The 19,409-nt window shown below is 44.2% G+C and overlaps 1 protein-coding gene across 7 annotated transcripts in view; it reads left to right on the top strand.

Moving 5' to 3' along the window:
* Nucleotides 1–19,409, top strand: part of SMOX (spermine oxidase) — a 44,436-nt gene that overhangs the window by 7,992 nt on the left and 17,035 nt on the right. For 5 of the 7 annotated variants that reach the window (XM_420872.8, XM_015286034.4, XM_025150057.3 and 2 more), the window contains one exon: nucleotides 15,723–15,957. In XM_420872.8, coding sequence (XP_420872.3) covers nucleotides 15,750–15,957 — 208 coding nt within the window. In that variant the 5' untranslated portion in view covers nucleotides 15,723–15,749. Of the gene's footprint in view, nucleotides 1–12,359; nucleotides 14,576–15,722; nucleotides 15,958–19,409 lie in introns of those variants that run through there. The other 2 variants (XM_040699598.2, XM_040699599.2) reach the window with 2 other exon arrangements.

Genomic DNA, 19,409 nt, shown 5'->3' with positions numbered 1-19,409 from the left:
TGTCTGCATACAGAGAGTCTTTACCTTGAGACAACAGAAGACTCAGCACCTCAGTGAAGGCTGGTTTATACAGGCCTGAAATCCTTCCTGGCATCACCTCATGTTTATCGTGGTAGACAGAGCAGGTAGGGAGGAGCAGTCTGGGTTTTGTTTGTTTAAACTATCAGTGCATATCTTTTTATTTGAACTCTCCTCAGTTTTCTTGCAGAGCTTTTATATGATAACATGTATAATGTGAGTCTCCAGTGTCTCATGTTCAGTTTCAAATAGCAGTGACAGCTCTACTGCTTTCTTTCTTTTTTTTCGCCCTTAATTGCAGATGAAGGGAACTTCAGTCATGTGGAAAGTATTTTATTGACAGCTTTTGAGTCTAAAGCACTTGTTAACACTGAGCAGGTGTATAGTGCTGTAGGCTATTTGTGCAAAATCCTGTGTTCAGCGTTTCTTCATAATGATTGTTAGAACTGCAGAGTATCTTAGGTAGGATAGGATGTCTCTCTAATCCAACCTGTTGCTCCAAGCAAGTCCAAATGCGAAGGTGAGTTACTTGTGACCTTCACCTATCCGGTTTTGAACCATTTGGACCCAGCATGATGTAGTCCTTGAACTTGCTCCGTCATTCAGGCCAAGAATGGACAGTGTTGGTGTGAGTGCTGGCTGTTTCTGAGGAGCACCATTCTTCAGAGGATGCCCGTTAATACTTCAGTCTGTTGGCTGTTACCCTTTGACCTCAATTATCCAAACAAATGTTCACTATCTTCTATTCTACCCATACTATCTGTATCTTTCTGTTTGTGGAGATAGGCTAAGTGTCTCTAGGATCTCTTTAACACTGCAGGCTAAAGTTTGCCCTGATGCAGCAGTGGAACATTGCCTTGCTATTGTATTGTGACCCTCTAAAATGCCAGAGCCTTTCCTGGAGTCTTTCTATGTTGGAAGTCTCCCTATTTTTGCATTTCTACCTGTGATTTCTCTTTTGTAACTATTTCTTCTTGTTGATGTTGAGCCAACATTTCAAGTTTGGGAATTGGAACCTGTACCCCATGGTGCTTGTACATCCTCCCAGCTCTGAATCATCTCTTGGTTTTAAGTCCATACATTCCAGTCTATCATCCAGATTGGTGATGAAAATACTGCACAGCTCCTGTGCCTGGCTAAACCTAGTGAGATAGCAAACCCTTGATAATTATGCTGCAGGAAATATGTTGTCAAGCAGCCATCTTACGGTGATTACATCTAGATCATGTTTTCTTAGCTGGATCTTATGGGAATGTCACATGGAACAGCGTAAGAGTTAATAAAGATTGCATATTGGAATATCCTTATCGCTTCTGCACAAACATACACTTATTTTCCTGCTGATGTATGTATATATCCTTCATTGCTCATAGGTTTGTTTTTCTTTTTTTTTTGAAGATAAAAGGTGATGAGATGTGCCCCTGTACCCACTGAAAGTTTAATTGTGGGACTCATTCCAGATTTATCAGGACTTTCATAACAGGACAGTGCCCATATCACAGCTCTGGGAGATCAAGAGGAAACAATCATGATGTGTTTATGGGTCCGAAACAAAATAAAACAATTACCTGAATCCAGTCTTCAAAGCATCCTTTGAACGAATCCCAACCCTCTTTCTGCAAGGGCTGGAAAAATAAAGAACATGTCTAATCTGTCCCATCTATCAGCCAACTGTTATCTGTGCCTACGTGCTGTTACTCAGATCTCGTTAGCTGTCTAATTGGATAATAGACAGTACACTTCACAACTACATAAGTATATTAAGCTTAATCTGCTTTGAGCAGGGAGGGGAAGTTGTGCTTGGTGACAAATGGACACGAGAAGCTGCGCTGTGAGCAGCAATGTAAATGCAGCCCTCTGTCCCCATCACTTCATTTCTTGGAGCTTTATGGGCTCAGGCTTGGTGTGTTTATAGCATTTATGTTGGAATTTGAGTCCCAGAGCAGAGAGCTGGGATACTTTCAGACTTTTGGTCCTAAAGCTTCTGCCAGTGCTTGAAGAAGATGCAGGGTTGACAGGATCAGAAAGCTTTCATGGGGATTGGCATGACCCACTCTATTAATGGAAGGGAGATGCTGCGATGATGGAAATACACTTCCCTTTCTTTCACAGAAAGTATATTTGCTCCATTTATCAGTTTTGAAAGTGGGTTGGCTGTCTTGAAAGCTGTAACTAAAACAGTTGGACTCTTGTGGAAGAGGTGCGTTTAGATTTTCCCAGCAGCCAGCTGCTTTGCTGTGCAAGTATGAGCACATTTCTTTGCTTGTCGCCACCTCTTACTTATTCCTGGGAGAGGATATTTCCAAGGGATGCGTTTCTGAGTGGAAGAAATGCATCTACTGGTGGGATCCTTACCCCAAGGGAATGTGATAGGGTCAACAAAGCGCACACACTGGCCAAATGTTTCATAAATTCTGTTGGAAAGAAAGTTCTGACTCAGGGCTCAAGTTAAGCCCAAATTAAGGCTTTGCCTCTTGAGTGAGGTGCTGAGGGCCCTTCATTTCCAGAGTCTTGTCTAACATTTATCTTCAGGTTTTCATGCTGTCCAGCTTTTATTTTGAATGAAGGGACAAGACTGTAGGGTAACTGTTCTGGTCCTTTTATGTGTAGGCGAACTCCCAAGCCATCGCTTTATTTTGGGTGGAGTAGGGAATAGTGTAGAGGGGTTTGATACTTATCCACACCTAATTTAATGCCTGGATTAAGAGCATGGTCAACAGAGAAAGTGATCTTTTTTTCCAGAAGGTAAGTCACATCCAAGCATCTAAATCACTTGGAGGGGCTCTGGAGACAGGCTGTGTCCATGTGTTCACTGCAGTCTGGCTGAGTTGCAGGGAAGTTCCCTTCTGCTGCTTCACGTCTGGTCCAGAATTCATTCTGAGGCACTCAGAAGTGAATTAGTGTGGTCTGTTATGGGCAGTCTCCCCAAAGTGTTAAATAAGGTGGAGGCTGCATACTTTCTGTGGCAATATACAGTAATAATACCCTTCTCTCTCATCCTGATCTGCTGTTTATTGTGGTAAACTCCTATACTCAATCTATCATCAGCTTTGAGTTGGGCTTGACTTCAGCCTACACTTATTAAAGGGTGAAGAATATTCTGTCATATGCAGTGGATAAAGGAATTCAGACATGAAACTAGATATTAAATCATCAGTGACCTTTTTTTTTTTTCCCTGTAGTTTTAGCTTGAAACAAATAATGGTATAGGCTGTTTTCCTCCTCCTGTGTGGGTAATAGCAAGATATGCCCTGTGCTTTCAGAGTTATTTGTCAAGACCTAAATAACCACTATGGGGTCCTGTCTGACTGCTGGAGATCAAATGCACGTGCATCCAAAAGAGAACACCTGCTCAGTTGGTCATTAATGCCTTTTTTTTTTTTTTTTTTTTTTAACAAAACCTTTTGAAACCAAAACCAGACGTGTATGTTTTCAGGGAGATGAGGTGGTGAGATGTGTGATGATGCTTAGTTCTTATGGCTAACAACTATCTTGACCACCAACTGTCTTCTTGTTGCAGGGGGATCCACAGTGCTCAGGGAAAGGGTGCACCAGTCCAGATCTTCATTAGAATCATAGAATCATTAAGGTTGGAAAAGAGCATTAAGGCCATCAAGTCCAACCATCAACCCATCACCACCATGCCCACTAAAACCACGTCCCCCAAGCTCTCTCTGTTAAGGTCCTTAGGCAGTATTTCAAGTTTCCTGAGCCTAGATCATAGAACACTGCATGTCTGGAGTCAAGGGCTGTGGTGGGCAGTTCTTTGGAAAGCTGTGCAAAGATCCTCAACAACAGCGGCCTCTATTTCAGAAAGGGACATTGTGAGCAGGGAGAAAAACTTTCAGATCACATGTACCCCAGTGAGTACTTTTCTTTCGATAGGAAGATTTGTTGGAGAATGTTAATTGAGTCCCTTTTTAAATGGAGGAGGCTTTGCTTCCTTCCCAAGTTTTCAAAACAAATTTTCCAAATACAGAGCCTATGTTTCATTCAAGTGTAAATCCTTTCTCTTTAACCTGGAAGTTATCCCAGGAAAAAAAAAAAAACCATCCATTCACTGCAGGACAGACCCTCATGGTTGCGGTGGAAAAAATGAAGTGGATCCAATTGTCCAAACAGGAAGGCATTTAAGAAAAGACTTTGCTCAGTGTGAGGAGCTCTCATTCGAGTTTAAATGCTTCTCCTACAAACTCGACTTTATGTCTCTGTTGCTTTTGAAGCATCACACAATAGCTGAAGTGTGTGCTAAATTTAGAGATGACAATTTCTTCTTGCCGACATGCTAGCTTATCTGCAGGCTGTGTGGGTTTCAGTGTGTAGTTACAGGAGGGATGCAGAAAGTGTTCTGAGATTTATTGGCTCGTTATCTCTCCTGACTTCCATGTAGCTCAGTAGCCCTGTTGAGCAGCTAGTGCTTTATACTAATTCTTTTTCATTTCAGGGCATTAATCAAAATGCTTTCTTTGGCACAGCGAGGTGCTAATGCTGTTTTACATGTGCCGAAGTTGAAGTACGTTAGGGATGAGGCATGCCATACTGAGCACAATGGGCTCTCATCTGGATACACTGAAACTTTACTGTATTTTTAGCTGCTTTGTGAATAGGGCTGTAATTCTGTTACCCTCATCGTGGGAGAAGGCTGTGGGAGAGCAGATCAAACACAAGTGTCTCCATTCCCACTCGTTGCTGCTTTCCACATGACAAGCCTTCCTGCTCTGTGAAAACCACTTTAGATGTAAAATATCTGTATTTTTATGTGTCATTTGTTTTTTTTTTTTCTGTGCAGTGCTTCATCTTAATTCTGTAAAGAGATTTGTGAGGATTTAATGAAAAAGAGCAAAACCAAATTTCCCTTTGTTTCAGTAAAATCTCTTGGTCGTTGCAGAGGAGAAATGCTTTTGAGCTCAGATGTGTCAGGAGGGATGAAAGGCACCTTGCAGAGGGGGATAATCCATCACTTGTGTGCGTCCCACAGCACTCAGGCTGCTGTTCCCTGCAGGGCACTCAGCAACCCCAGAGCACAAGAACTCAACCAGGGGACAACGTTTCATCATCAGGCTTTGTTTTGATGTTTGCAGCAAGGTAGATACAAAGCTAAACGTGTCATTGCTGTGTTCTCATCACTTCCCTCTCCCACCCATTGTCTTCTGCCAGCTGCTTCTGCTTTCTGCTCTGTTTCGTGTGCCTCCATATGAGCACTCAGCAGGGAAATCCCTCAGCAGGGTGACTTGCTGCATTATTCATAATGTTCCCATGTAGGATATGGCAGTCACAGAATTTCTGTGAGTACATCGAGGTGACCTGAATGCAGACAGTGTTTGATGTCTGTGCTTTTGCATTGAAGCATTAGTAACATCGGTGCATGGAGGTGGCGTATGCAAATCCCACACCTCGAGGAGCATGGGGAAAAGCACCTTTCTTCTTCAAAGGAAGCCTCTGGTGGGTAAAAATCTCAGAAAAACACTGCCAGCCACAGCCTAGACTTCACTGAGATCTAAGGACACACTTCGCAGCCTCATTTCCCCTGCCTTGGGGCTCCTGTCTGATGTGTGAGCGTGTTGGTGCAGAGAGCTGAATGGAGAAAACTGTGTGTTGCAGCATGCTGAGCCAGCCCTGCTTGTGTCTCCTGTCTCAGAGCTGGAGCACAGTTGTTTGCAAGTGATAATCCAGCAGAGCACAGCCTGAGATAAGTCCCCTCGAAACTGCTCCACCTGCAGAGACACAGATTTCCTGGATTCATGGCTGCTCTCCTGCAGGATGAAGTCAGCCCAGTTATTGTGGGAGTAAATCAGTGCAGTGTTTGGCTCTTCTAATTTTGGTTCTCATCCCCTAGTGTTTCTGTTGCATTTAATGATTTTCCCTGTGGCTTGAATGGTAAAGATGTGGTAAGTGTTTGGGGATGGCTTGAAATCAAAGATTCGGTGTGGGTGTTGTTTTCAAACAGAGAATAAACGACGCTGTTTAGAAAGTTGTGTTGCTATTTCAGGGCAGTTTGTTGGGTCTGGATTCTGAGAAGTGGTGAGAAAATATAATTGCTTTTGGGCTAGCATGTCTCATATGGTGTGTCCTGAAATAATCCTCATGTACACATTGAGTTGGAACGGGGTACTGAGCAGATTCATTCCCTGTCTCACCCTTCTATTACGCTGGACAGGAGAAGAAGATTCCTGTTGAAACTTTGCTCCCAAGCTTGCTGCGATGAATTTAAAACCCCAAACCGCAAAGAATTCCCAAATGCAATAGGGACACCAGTGTTTATTTGACTGAGACCCCATTGTGTTCTGAGTTGTGCAAACATGGGCATGTTTCCTATTTAATTAAGGCTGGTTTTATCAATTAAGTTTCCCAAACAATTGGAGAGAGAAGGAGGGTAGTGAAGATAAGATCGCACGGCTGTGCAGATGGGATAGGGCATGGCTCTTTTTGGCAGTCAGAGCACAAGTTTTGCAGGAGACTTGTTTGCAGCATTGTTCTGATCCATTATGCAGTGGTTTCAGCTTGTTACCTCTGTTTTTTTCTTTAGTTTGCTGTCTCTCTCTCCTTCCTTTTACAGTCCTGAACACCAAGCCATTGATGGGAAGCATAACAGCAGCAGATGCCTCCCAGTGCTAAATGTTGTTGAGGAGCTGGAAATCAGGCGATGGTTCCCAGCAGTGGGTCAGCCAGTGCTTGCCAGGCTTGTATTGAGTCTCCAAACTAACTTTGAACAATAGTGCAGGTACACAGTAAAAGGCAGGCCAGTTGGGTTGTTTGTCCCGGTTAACTCAACAGCTCTGTTCCTGAGCTCTTTACCCTCTGCATCTTGCTCTCCTTGTTGAGGTTCTAGCCAAATCAGGGGGTTGGTAGGTCCCAGGTCTGTAGTATGCAGATACACAATGATTTCTACCACCACAGGTTGTAGAATTCAAGGTTAGATCATGATTCCCATCGCTAGGGTTAGGATAGGACAAGGGGGGAATGGTTTTAAGCTCTGGGAGGGAAGGTTTAGATTGGGTGTCAGGGGGAAGTTCTTCACAGAGAGACTGGTGAGGTGCTGGAACAGCTGCCCACAGAAGCTGTGGATTCCCCATCCCTGGAGGTGTTCAATAACCAGGTTGGATGGGGCCCTGGGCAGCCTGGGTGTGTGCCAGATCCGGAGATTGGTAGCCCTGCCTGGGGCCTCTGGAACTTGATGATCCTTGGGATCCCTTCCAATCCAAGCCATTCTGTGATTCTGAGGTAGGAATATCCCATTCGCTGAAGCAGGTTGGATACCATTCAGGTGCCCCTGTTTCTCCAGCTTCTCCTGATGCAGAAACAGAGTGTTCCGGTAGTGTAAGCCCTCTTTGTGTTGGAGCAGATGTTGTGGGATGTCTTCTAGTTAAGGGAGCCCTTGTACCTATCCCTACAATCTCCCAAAACAGAGCATGCTGGTGTGCCAGCTGCAGCTTCTACTTGCTTTGTCTTTGGGGGATCTCTAAAGCAGAGGATTTATTGGCTCTGCTTTTTGTTGCTGCTGTGACTCCTTAGAATGTGTCCTGTGTAAGGCGGCAGCCTTTGGCACAAGCAGTACTCTCATCAGCTGTGTGAGCAGCAGGAGCTCTAGAGCCCACATCTCATGGTGCTGACCTGCTGGACAGGCTGCTTCTACCAGGCTGTCAGAGGGACTTGATACTGAAGATATCCTACTCCCTTCCCAGCACTTGGGAGCTGGCTGAACCTGCTCTATTCTCATGCTGCCCTTCAGCCAGAGGAACAGGCTTGAGAATCAGCCTCAGGCCAGCCAATTATTTTGATTTATTTTCTTTTCCCTCGGATAAGAAGAATTTGAAAAACACATAATGGTGCATTATATCAGAGCGCTATAAATGGTGTGATTCATTCCCTGTGTTCTTGGCATGACGTTCTTTGGTTTATTTTTTGGCTATCCTTGCAGTCTGGTTAGTGCCAAGCACTGTATGGAAGTGCCCTGTGGCAGACAACCTGCTCTGCCCATATGTTGGCTTTTAAAAAAACCACCTCGTAATAGGAAGTCTTTCTAGTGCATGCCAAGATGCTTGGGGCTTGTTAAATATACTCTGCTTGTCAACAGCTACTCAATTGAAAAAGTAGCACTGGTGTGAATCAGTTTTGAACAAGTTCATTTGACGTGTTATTGTAGATGCTGCTCTGTTCACATCTCCCACGGTGCATGGGCTGCTGGGCTGGGCACTCAGATGCAGACACCATGCAGCTGTGTCATTTCTTGCAACATAGCTTCCAATAAACGTTGTCTGCTCAGGAAATGAGGTGCCCAGTGCCTGAACTAATAAGTGCTCTTACCACAGAACCTCTTCCAGCATCCTTGCTGATTCAGCAAAGGAATGAAAAATGCTGTTTCTCAGAACTTCTTGTTTTTGTGTTGGAGAACTTAAGACATTTCTGCCTTATTTTCAAGGCCAGCAGTGTAAGGACTACAAATGGAGCTGCCGTTGGAGCCTGTGGCCTGCAGAAGGCCTGATGGCCTCAACTCTGAGATTGAGCAGCCTTGGGCTGTTTCTCATTCATACAGTCATTAGAACCAGTAAGATCTCCAAGTCCAACCCCAACCCAACCCCACCATGCCCACTAACCATGTCTCCAAGTGCCACATCTCCAAGGTTCTTGGCCACGTCCAGGGATGGTGACTCCACAACTTCACTGGGCAGCCTGTGCCAATGCATTACCAAAATTCATTACTAGTTGAGTAGTTTTGCACAGGTGTGTTGTCTGAAATACAACATGTGCAGGTGAAATAGCTGGAAGTGGGGGGTTAATGTAGGTAAGACTTGAAGTGCTTTGTTATAGATGTCAGCAGCCCAGGTAAGGTTATCTTCTTAGACTAGAGGAGACCTGAGTCTGGATAGGCAGAGGTTAATGCTGTGATTTCCTTCTGTCTCTTTGGGGGTATTTCAGGAGGAAAAAGAATGCCAAGTCAGCCTGAACGTCTCTGCTGCTTTCCAAAAACTGATTCTGAGGAGGTTTGGGGCAGAAGGCTGAGGGTTTGGCGTACAGATAAAATGGGAAGCATCCTGTTCATGCCGCTGTCTAAGAATACACATGGTGTGTTATTACTGTGCTTCCTTCCTTGATGTCTGATCCAGCTGCGCACTGTGTGTCACTGGGGTGGGTCAGTAGTCTGTAAGTGGGGCTTGTCGATGCTGTTGTTAAGGTCAGCGCTGCTGAAGGGCAGCTTTTTCAGTGCCTCAAGACACATCTGATGGCCAAATTTCAGAAAATTGAGGATGGTGTTTGAAACCATTTCCCCTTATCCTCTCACAGCAGACCACTGCTAAAGGGTCTGTCCCCTTCCTTCATATGGCCTCCCTTCAGCTATTGAAAGGCTGCTCTCAAGTCTCCCCAGATTCTTCTCTTCTCCAGGCTGAACAGCCCCAGCTCTCTCAGCACATTCTAGTAGGGTTGGGAGGTGTAGATGTCCCTGTTTATTCCAGCGGATCTGGATGAGATGACCTTTAAGGATCCCTTCCAACTCAAAAGATGCTGTGATTCTATCAATGAACTGAGGTTCAAACTTGCTTTTTTTCTGACAGCCAGCCTTATAAATTCCAGCCACAGAAACATAAGGCAGGGCACAGGTAGCAGAAATGCTGGCATGTCTTCATGAAAGGCTGCCTGGCTTCCTTGTGCCTTGTGGGGAAGATGAGCAGCACATGAAGAGGTGCTGAGGAGCAAGGGGCTGAAGTTGCACTGATGGGGGGAGGGGGGGAAAAACAAGGATCTGTGTTTCAAGCCCTGGAAAACTCTGCTTTCAAAACTGCTGCCTCTGACCACCACTTCGGGTGAGCTGTCGAAATGGGTCTCCTCTAGCAAGCCCTGCTGCCTGCAGGAGAGGCCAGCAGGACTGCTTTGGGACTGGCTGACTTGTTCCTGCTGCCCGTATCCAGCTGGCAAGCTTGTTCAGACTGAAATGTTGCCTTGGATAAAGCCTGAGCATGAGAATGGTGATGAAACACCACTCTGCAGGAGGTGAGTTTCCAGCATGTGCAGCCAACACGAATTAACCTTGATCTCTCTGGTGCATGTGCTGTCGCTGTCACAGGTTTACGAGCTCAGAAAGGGCACTGCTATGTCCATGGGTGGCTAAGGACCATTCTGCTTCTGCAGCTCTCCAAGTAGCATAGCAAACAAGGTGTGCCCGCTTCCGCTGCAATAAACCTGTTGCAGTCTTACTGGGTTGGTGTTTGCACAACTGTGGAACAAAGGCAGATTTAACAGCTGCCTGTTCCATTCACTCATGCATCTGACTGATGTGACGTGCTTAAGTTCAATTAATAATATTCCTGCCTTCTGCTTCCGTGCTTTACCTGTGATGGTGTAAATGACTCTGAAAAGAGCTATAAGTGAATTTGGCAGAGAGCTGGCTGGATTAGGAAAGAGAGGAGTGAGGGGAAGGCAAAAAGAAGGATCTTCCAGTTTGACATGTTTACAGCCTGGAGAGCTTGGAAAGAGCATCCTGAAACAACAGGCTTCTGAGAAGGCTGATGAAAGGGGAAAAGGGGGAGAAGTTGCAAAACGGGCTTTTGTTGTGCCAGGAGTCAAGGAGAACCACAGCCAGCAGCACTGCCATTCTTTTGTATGCATTTGATGAAATAATGGAGATCATTAGAGCTATTAGGAAAAAAAAAAAAAAAAAAGCTTTTGAAACTGAATAAAAAAATTTGCTTTTTTTTTAATTATTATTTTTTATTTCCCATTTCTTAGGCACCATTAGAAACCTCCCGTGTGTGCACTGTCCCTATGGCACCATGCTAATTTGCAGCACCATACTCTGTATCCAGGTGGTTCTGGAGCCTATGAGAGGTTCAGTTCTGATTTAAAAGGTTCAAGCAATATCTTCGCTGGCTATAGTGGAAAGTGTTTCAACAGCTGATTACTGTCACTATTAAAAATAGCCGTTTTGGTTCTGTTTCTGAATTGGTCTGGCTTCTGCTCTTGGTTGCTCAATCTTCCTTTATCTCTGCGTGGATTAAATTAGATGATTGGTTTCAAGTGTTCATTGTTTGTAAACACTCTTTGGACTGCGAGCAATGAACCTGCATTACAAACACACATGTAGTGCCCTGTCATGTGTTGACTGCATTCTGAATAGTTGCAATTCAAATAATAATAAAAGGACGGATTTTTCTGCTTCCATTTAGTCTTTCCTATGAAGTGAGATCTTGTTCTTTTTTATCCAAGTTCCTTTTAGACAAACACAGTGAATGCTGTTGTTTAGGTTGCTGATTAAGGATGATGCTTAATTCCTAGCGAAGGAAGACCCAGTGGGAACCCAGGCACTGGCACAGGCTTCCCAGGGAGGTGATGGGGTCACCAACCTGGGAGGTGTTCAAGAACATTGGAGATGTGGCACTTGGAGACGTGGTTAGTGGGCATGGTGGGATGGGTAGGGGTTGAACTTCATGATCTTAGAGGTCATTTCCAACCTTAATGATTCTGTGATCCTATGAAAATCAGCAGGCTGGATTACCCTGTGGTGGCCTCCATTGGTGGACACACTGAAGACAGCTGATGCAAGTTGACACCCAAAATGTAATGTGAGGAGGGGAGTCCCACCTCAAGGGACCAGTATTATTGTCTATGGCATGCTGGAAGCTCACAGCCCCAGCTTGTATACAACTTACTTATGAAGCAAAACCTGAAGGAAGAGGAGGCCTTTTTTTAAACTAGCTGATCTAGGTTGAAAAAAAAAACACACACACACAAAAACCCAAGAAAATAAAACCTCATAGACAAACTTTTAAGCATGCAAGCTTTGTTTTCAGTGCATTGCCGTGTGTCATGGCAGCTATGACAGTGCTACCATGAGGGTAGTATACGGGTGAGCTAAGAATAGGAGATTTCCTTGAGAAATGTTTTTGTTTATTTTATTTTTGTGTTTTATATTGTCTGAACCTCGTTGACCTTTTCCTTACGGGTCCTAGAAGAATAGAGAGTATTGTTGTCATAAGGATGGCAGCTGTGAACAGCCGTGTTTCCCTGGCTTCTTCCGTGTGAGCTGCAAAGTTTTGCTGGCAAGATCAGAAGAAAATCTTTAAGTGGACACACCTCTGAACTTTGGTGGTTTTGCTGCTGGTTTAGAGGAAGATAATACCAGCATCTAGGGTGCAATACTAGGAATGGAAACTTAAGATTCCAAGATAGTCATCCAATGATGACCATTGGAGAAAGTAAATTGTTGCAAAGATTTGCATGTTGGGAAGCAGCGGTTGAGCGCAGGTTTTTTCTTGGGAATGTTTTCAGGGATTTTTTTTAAAGATATTTTTTGGAATGGGGTAACTGGACAGTAGTGAGAAGGGGCCAATGAAGGGTAGTGGCACTTAGGGAGGCGTGGGCTGTGTGGTGATGGACACTGAGGAAGGAGAGCAGGTCTGGGAGATGAATTGAGTAAAATACCATGAGTAAGGCACTCAGATAAACAAGAGGTAAGAGGATCAAGGATGCATTTTTAAGACACAGTGGAATGATGTGTATATATATATTGCAATTGGATGTAACCCTGGCTGGTGGCTTGGCGAATAATGACGGTAGGTATTTTATGTGCTTATCTTACTTATGAACCTCCCAGTGTATACACTGCACTGAAATGAAGTGCAATGAGGATTCATAGATGTTTTATTGTCTGTTCATTTCACAATGAAGCATGCGTTTGATTGGGAAGCCCAGGCTCTTGCTAAATCTTAATTGCCTTCCCCTGCTGATCATCCAGTAAAGGTTGTTGGCTAATTAAGGGTGGTTTCTAAATCAGGATTCTGAACACACAAAACAACCTGTTATTTTCTCATCTGTCTAGACAGCTCACCTAATCCAGTATTAAAATTCTGAAACAGAAGGGAAAAACATTTTCTTGAAGCTTTCATGTGAAGAATTCACATGAGCTTGCCAAGGCCAGGATTAGGAAAGCTGTACTTAAAAAGCTGTGCTACAGCTGTTTGTGTGGGGTGTAGATGGCAGAAAAGATGCTTCTTTACTGTGGCAACTGAAATACTTGCATTGATGTGTTGTGTGAAGACTGGTTGAGAAGTGGAGAGCGTTGTAAAATGTCTGTGGGTTGTAATAAGTCTGGAAGGCTTTTCTATTAAGGGCTAAGTTATTCGACCACGGAGCTCCTCGCCACAGAGCTGATGTGAGGGCCAGAAATAGAGAGGTGTTCAAAAAGGAGCAGGCAAATGCAAGGGGAAGAGGTCCCCAGGGATTGTTATAGTCAGAGGTGTGGATGTTCTCTCCTCTTTATGACATCCCTACTGGACTTAGTGCTGGAAGCTTGCTGGCCTTAAACTAGGAGAGCGTTGTTCCTATTTGTACAAATCATACACTTCAATATGACTTTCTCTGGCTGTTCTTAGGCACCCTTTTCTTTGCCCTTCATATCCCAGTGGTGGACTTCCCTGAGGCTTTGAGTAGAGAGGTCCTAGTGTTCATGGCCAATTTTAAAGATCTTAAAATAACCCAAAGAAATCTCACTTCTTACCTTGTTAGATGAAAAGTCAATAAACTGGCGCACTTGGGTTGGGAAGTAAGGGAGTACTGGTTGATCCATGGGCTGTTTGCTCCTTGAGAAGCCTTGGCACAAGGTCCCATGAAATGGAGTGGCTTCACTCAACCTCCAGAGAGGATGAGCAGTGATGGAAGTTGTCTGCAACTGGGAGCTTGACCCATCTCATTGTTTGCTGTGGGGAGGGATCTTTGCATCCTCCTCCTCTCTTCCTGCTCCAGAGCTTTTCTGTTGATTGTAAAACCAGGGGGAAAACGTTCTTGCTACTACTTCCTCAAAGTATTGCAGTGCTTTTGAGTACTGCTTGTTCAGCAGTAAGTCCAGCACCTCATGTTGGCAGCTCACAGTTTTCCTACCTGCCAGATGACCACGGTTCATGACATGTGGGCTAGAAAGCACTGAGAGCTTGGCATGGTTGACTTTGGCTTGGAAATAACTCTTCAAACACCAGTGGCTGGCTCCCTGTGACAAATATCTGCTAGCCAAGATCTGCTCATCAGGAGGTGCCTGCTGTTAACAGCAGTAGCAGTTTTTGGTGTGGCTCTGTGTTACCTGTTCCGTTGTCCAGTGGCAGTTGGAGCATACTGCATGGGCAGTTTGTTGTAGCCACTGTGCTAATATCCCTTGCAGGTAAGCCTCACATAGAGTGAGTTGAATTGAAGCTGCTCAACCTGAAACTACTCATTTTCAAAATGGTTGTTGGGAGTACCAGGAGGACGACTTTATTTTTAACACCACTGCTTAAATCTCTCTGGACTGCAGTCTGGTGTCACTTCTGTTACAGAGGGCAGGAGATGTTTGGCCAACGTATATAAATACTTGAAGATGCCAGAGTAAAAGGGACTCTCCAAATGAAATCACTGTTGCTTTGTATTTAATTAGCACGCAGGGTGATATACGGCAATAGTTGAGCAGTTTCTCAAGCACAGAGGTTTGAAACTTCTCCTGGTGATGCAAGGGAGAAACAGGAGTCTTTGATGCTGGCCAGATGTTTGGAGAATTGGGAAAGAGCTCAGAAAGGGGTATCCAGCAGCTTGGCAGCAGGTAAGCGGCAATAATAACTTTTTGGGTTTCAGTAAGTGTTGGGTGGGTGGGCAGTAAGAAACCTGGGAATTTTGTGCATGCTTTGTCCAAATTGTTGGGCACCATCTGATGCCCGGGCTGAAGAATCCAGGGCTGTGTGTTTCTTGTTATCAATCGGGACTGATATCTTCTTGGACTTGGAGGAGTATGGGACTTTGTGCCCAGTTTCTTGGTGCTCTTGAGGACGGGTGTGAACCCACACTGACCCAAATGTCCTGACGTTGACATTTGTGTATTATGGCATCCTACTTGGTGATCCCTGATAAAGGACTAACCTTAACCATAAAGCTTAGGTTGTGTACTAAAATAAGGTGACGGGATTTGAGAAGTAATGGCATATACAGTTAAAAAGATGGCCTCTAGGAGTCTGCAGAGCAAAACAGGGGATACTGCTTGAAGAAGCACTTGAATATGTTGAGTAGGTAGAGGTAAAGCTGTTCTACTCAGGTCTACTGTGGGTTTGAACCTCTCCTCATCAAAGAATAAGGCAATTCCTGATGTGTCAGGACAGTGTTGGCTCTAGGGGGGCTGCATCACATGGTGGTGATTTTTTGAACTGGCTCTCCTTGGCTTTCATCAGTTGAAGCATTTTGTTCATCTGTACCGCTTCTGTAATGATTGGTTTTGATATCTGAGCTCTATGCTTTGAGCTAAATCCTTTCTATCTTATCCCATCGTTATGTGATCTGAAGCTGGTGCTTTGTGGTTGCCACAGAGGCAAAGTGAAGCTTCATTAGCGTTGCTGTGGAGCATGTAAGCACTGAGTATGTGATTTTCTCATTCATTCTTTTAAAGTCTTTACCACAAAATTGCCACTTCTGGAGGTTATATTAAAAGATGAGAGTTTGAAAATCCTTTGACTTCCCTGGAAATAGTCCGCATGGCACAAGAGGGTGGGGATTTCTCCAGTTTCCAGTGGCCTGCTCCAGGCCAAAAGGCTGTTGCAACCCAATTTGACCTCACTTATCCTTATTATACATCCCAAGTTCACTGTGTCTCCTGCTGGACTTTTTTTTTTTTTTTTTTTTTTTTGCAGAGTTCTTTGGGATTTTGATGAGGATACCTTTGAGCCGAGTTCCCTCAATGCACTTGTCTGCTTTTTCCATAGGTTCCTTAGAAAGAGAGCTTGGACGGCATGCAAAGTTGTGAAATATCTGGAGACAGCACGGATGATCCTCTTAGTAGTGGCCTACGGAGAACACGACAGCCTCGAATAGTAGTTATTGGTGCTGGGCTTGCAGGCCTGTCCGCAGCAAAAGCACTCTTGGAAAGTGGTTTCACGGATGTAACTATCCTTGAGGCGACTGACCGAATTGGAGGCCGCGTCCAAAGTGTGAAACTTGGTAAGAACAGTGCTTCAAGGGGAATTAGTCATCCATTGGGCTCTCTCTTTCTCTTTTTTTTTTTTTAATGTTTGCAGGTTTTTGTATCGTTATTAAATTAATTTGACAAAAGGTTTCTTGGCATGCGCATCTTGGGCTCCTTTCAGGGTGAATGAGTTGGTATGAGTGTGCTACCCATGTCTTGCAAGGGAGGGCTGCTCTAAAATAGACCATGTTTCTGTACAGTGGAGGTCTTACTGATGATAACTCTCACTCTTATAGAAGGAGCTCTGTGAGAAGTGCTCTGTGATTAAATAACAGTAAAGGACAGCTTCCACCACTGCTTTCCGCTTGACTGCTGACTAGAAGCAATCAGTAAGTCTTATAGGCAGTCTGTTTCTCTGTGACTTACATCACAGCAAAGGGGCAAGCTCAGTGCTATTCTGTTTCACTGATAGCCCCATTACTTTCCCTAGAGCTGCTACCTGTGAATCAGGCTGCTGGAAAAACCTCTTCAGTGTATCCTTTCATACTTGTTTCCTACTTTCCTACCTCTGTGGCTTCCTTTCTCAAGTCAGTTGGAAGGGCTTGTAAAATCTCTAAATGCAAAGTACTGGAACAAGTGGAACAAGCTGGTCTAGTGGTTGATGACCCTGCCCATGGCAGGGGGGTTGAAACTAGATGATCTTTGAGGTCCTTTTCAACCCAGGCCATTCTATGATATGATATGATTTAAGTGTAGCCCTTTGCAGCTCAGTAGTCAGTGAAACTTTCCCTTGGTATCTAGGAGAGCATTGCCTGTCTCTTCTCCATAAGAGGCAGAAAGCTCTTTGCTTCTACTGAACTGACTTCCTAATTTCAATTAACTCATTCTGTTTCTGATATCACCATGTATTTATTAGATTTGGCCTCTTGCTGGCCTCTTTTTTCTATCTAACATCACTTTCTATATTTTACTCTATAAACTGACCACAATAAATAAACAGCGATGTCCTATGAACTTTTAAAAGGGAAATGAATGAAAAGGCAGTTGGACAAATCTGATTTCCAGGGTTTGAATAGGGCACTTTACGTTCTGCTGAGACTTGGCATAGAGCTTAGAATGGGAAGTGTGTCCTCTACACACAATACGCTGTATTAAAAATATCCTGGATCGTGTCTGCAAGAGAAGGGAAGTGTCAAAGATCTGAAATCTGCAGGGAGCAATATATAATTTCATCAGTGCACCTGTGAAATAATTCTGTGCTACTGGTACAGAGAGCAGTTCCCTCTTTTGGGCACCTTCACCAGTTACTCATCATCTCTTTACCTTCGCTTGGGAACCTACTTTCTCTTGGTTATCACTTTAACTAATGTGAGGCATTCCTGGAGATGCTCAAGGTGAGGCAGGATGGGGCTCTGAGCACCTGATGTAGCTGTGGGTGTCCCTGTTCATTGCAGGAGAGAGGCACTGAACCTTAAAGATCTCTTCCAACTCAAATTATCTTTTTCAAGTTGTCAAGATTATATTGTATAGAGATTGACTGTCTTTACTGCAGTTCTTTCCCATGGTGGGAGTACATTCTGGCCCCTTGCATGCTTTGCAGATTCACATTCCCTTTAACTAAATGATTTTGGAGCTATGTTGGGTGGTGAGGTCTTCAGAAGCAGCAGTGCTCACAACCTCCCTATTTGCTGATACAAGGCAAAAGGTCAATATAATCTTGAGCTCTATTTTTTTTTCCATTCCACACTGCTCCAAACAGCAAGATTGCACCTGGGGCATGCAAGACCTGCTCATTTTTTCTGAACTGGCTAAACCTTCCAAAAATGGTTACAAAAGTGGTTATTCTGGGTCTTCAACATGTGACCACTTTGATCTGCTTGTCTAAATGGCATGTGAACGTTACAGTTCCCTAGCCACTCCTTGACTGAAGACCTGCCTTAAGTCTTCATCAGAACAGGTGAACCCTCTAGGACAGGTGAGGCAGAGGGTTTCTGTTTCTGGATTGTGTTTCTTGTACACGAGCCACGACATCTGTCCCCACTGCAGATATTTCACGACAGGATACGCAAGGAATAGTCAGGGCTTCAAAGGGAAATGGGAGAGTTCCTGTGCGTAGTCAGAAGGCTTGATATGCAATCTGTGCATTCCTTTGGAAAACTGCTGCTCTGGTGTATTGTTGTGCACAGGCCTGTTTTGTCTGCTGCTTGTGTCTCAGTAATTGCCTCTGCAGAGTCGGAAGTAGACTTTATTTTTGTTGTATCGACAGATTCATTCCAAGTAGATGAATATTGAAACAAAAATCTTTTATAAATTAACTTTCTCTGCTTAAAAAATATGTTTGTTTTTTTTTTTTACACTTTTAAATAATTGATCATGTAACTTACATTAGGCAACAGCTTGCTTATCCACTCGGAGATGATTGTGAGTTTCTAAGACCCACAGGCAAGAATGACTATTTTCAGTGCGTTGATATTTGATGACATTCCACGCAGCTACTGAAAATAGCAATGCATCATTCATGCAACTGAGCACCAATGTATTCTTCTTTCAAAGCTCAGGTATAAGCCCCATAAATAAGAGCTCCGTGCAGGAAGATTGTTAGTGCTGCAGAGAGCGAGCTCCTGACATAACGCAGCAGGCACTATGCCTGCTACTGATCTGGCATGTGATGACTCGCAGGAGGACTGCCTTAATGAGGTGACTGCCACATGCAATATTTATGAGCTTTGTACCTTTGGCTGCCAACCTACAGCAGTCATTTCCGCCAGGCTGGGTGTGCAGGGACTGCGTTAGGGTTTGCAGTGTCGTCAGTATTCATCTTTGTGCCTGGATGCTGCATGCTCTGATCCCCACGCTTTGAAGTGGGAACGCATAGGACACACATAAGGAACACGTAGCGCTCAAGTCCTGTGATGTGTATTTTGAAGGACAGTCGTGCTATTTAGTGACAAGGCTGTTGTCTGCTCAGAAAAATGAGATATATGGAGTTTCTCTTTGAGGCAGTTTCTCAGCCACATTTCTTGGAGCTTTCACCTATTAAACTTGACTGTGTGAGTATGGTGCTGCAGTGGCTTTCTATCTGAGCATCAATTTACATCTTAAACAGTATCTGATGACTGCTAACTGCGTGATCCTTCCTTCATCAAGCCGGATCCTATTAGCATCCCACTTAATGAGACATTTGCACACTTCTGCAGAGTGAGCTGCACAGTGTGCTGTTGACTGGGATGCTGCTCTGTTAAACTTTGCTGCAGGACCTCCTTCCAGCTGCTGAACTTTGTCCTGTGCCATCAGCCCAATGCTGGTTCATACCCTGTTAGTCATAAGAAAGGGAGGAGAGTGGGGCTGACCAAACTCTTTCTGTTTTGCTAGCAGTGCTGAAGGCAAAACTTGTTTGATGCTTAACCTGCAGCTTTTAAAGAACCTGATAGAAATTTTCAAGGACACCAGTAGTAAAATAGGATCTGTTCCCTCATTTGGGGAACGG

Source organism: Gallus gallus, chromosome 4 (genome assembly GCF_016699485.2).
Source record: "Gallus gallus isolate bGalGal1 chromosome 4, bGalGal1.mat.broiler.GRCg7b, whole genome shotgun sequence".
Taxonomy (NCBI): domain Eukaryota; kingdom Metazoa; phylum Chordata; class Aves; order Galliformes; family Phasianidae; genus Gallus; species Gallus gallus.
The sequence above is the reverse complement of the archived record's forward strand: the minus strand, read 5'-3'. Positions and strand labels throughout refer to the sequence as shown.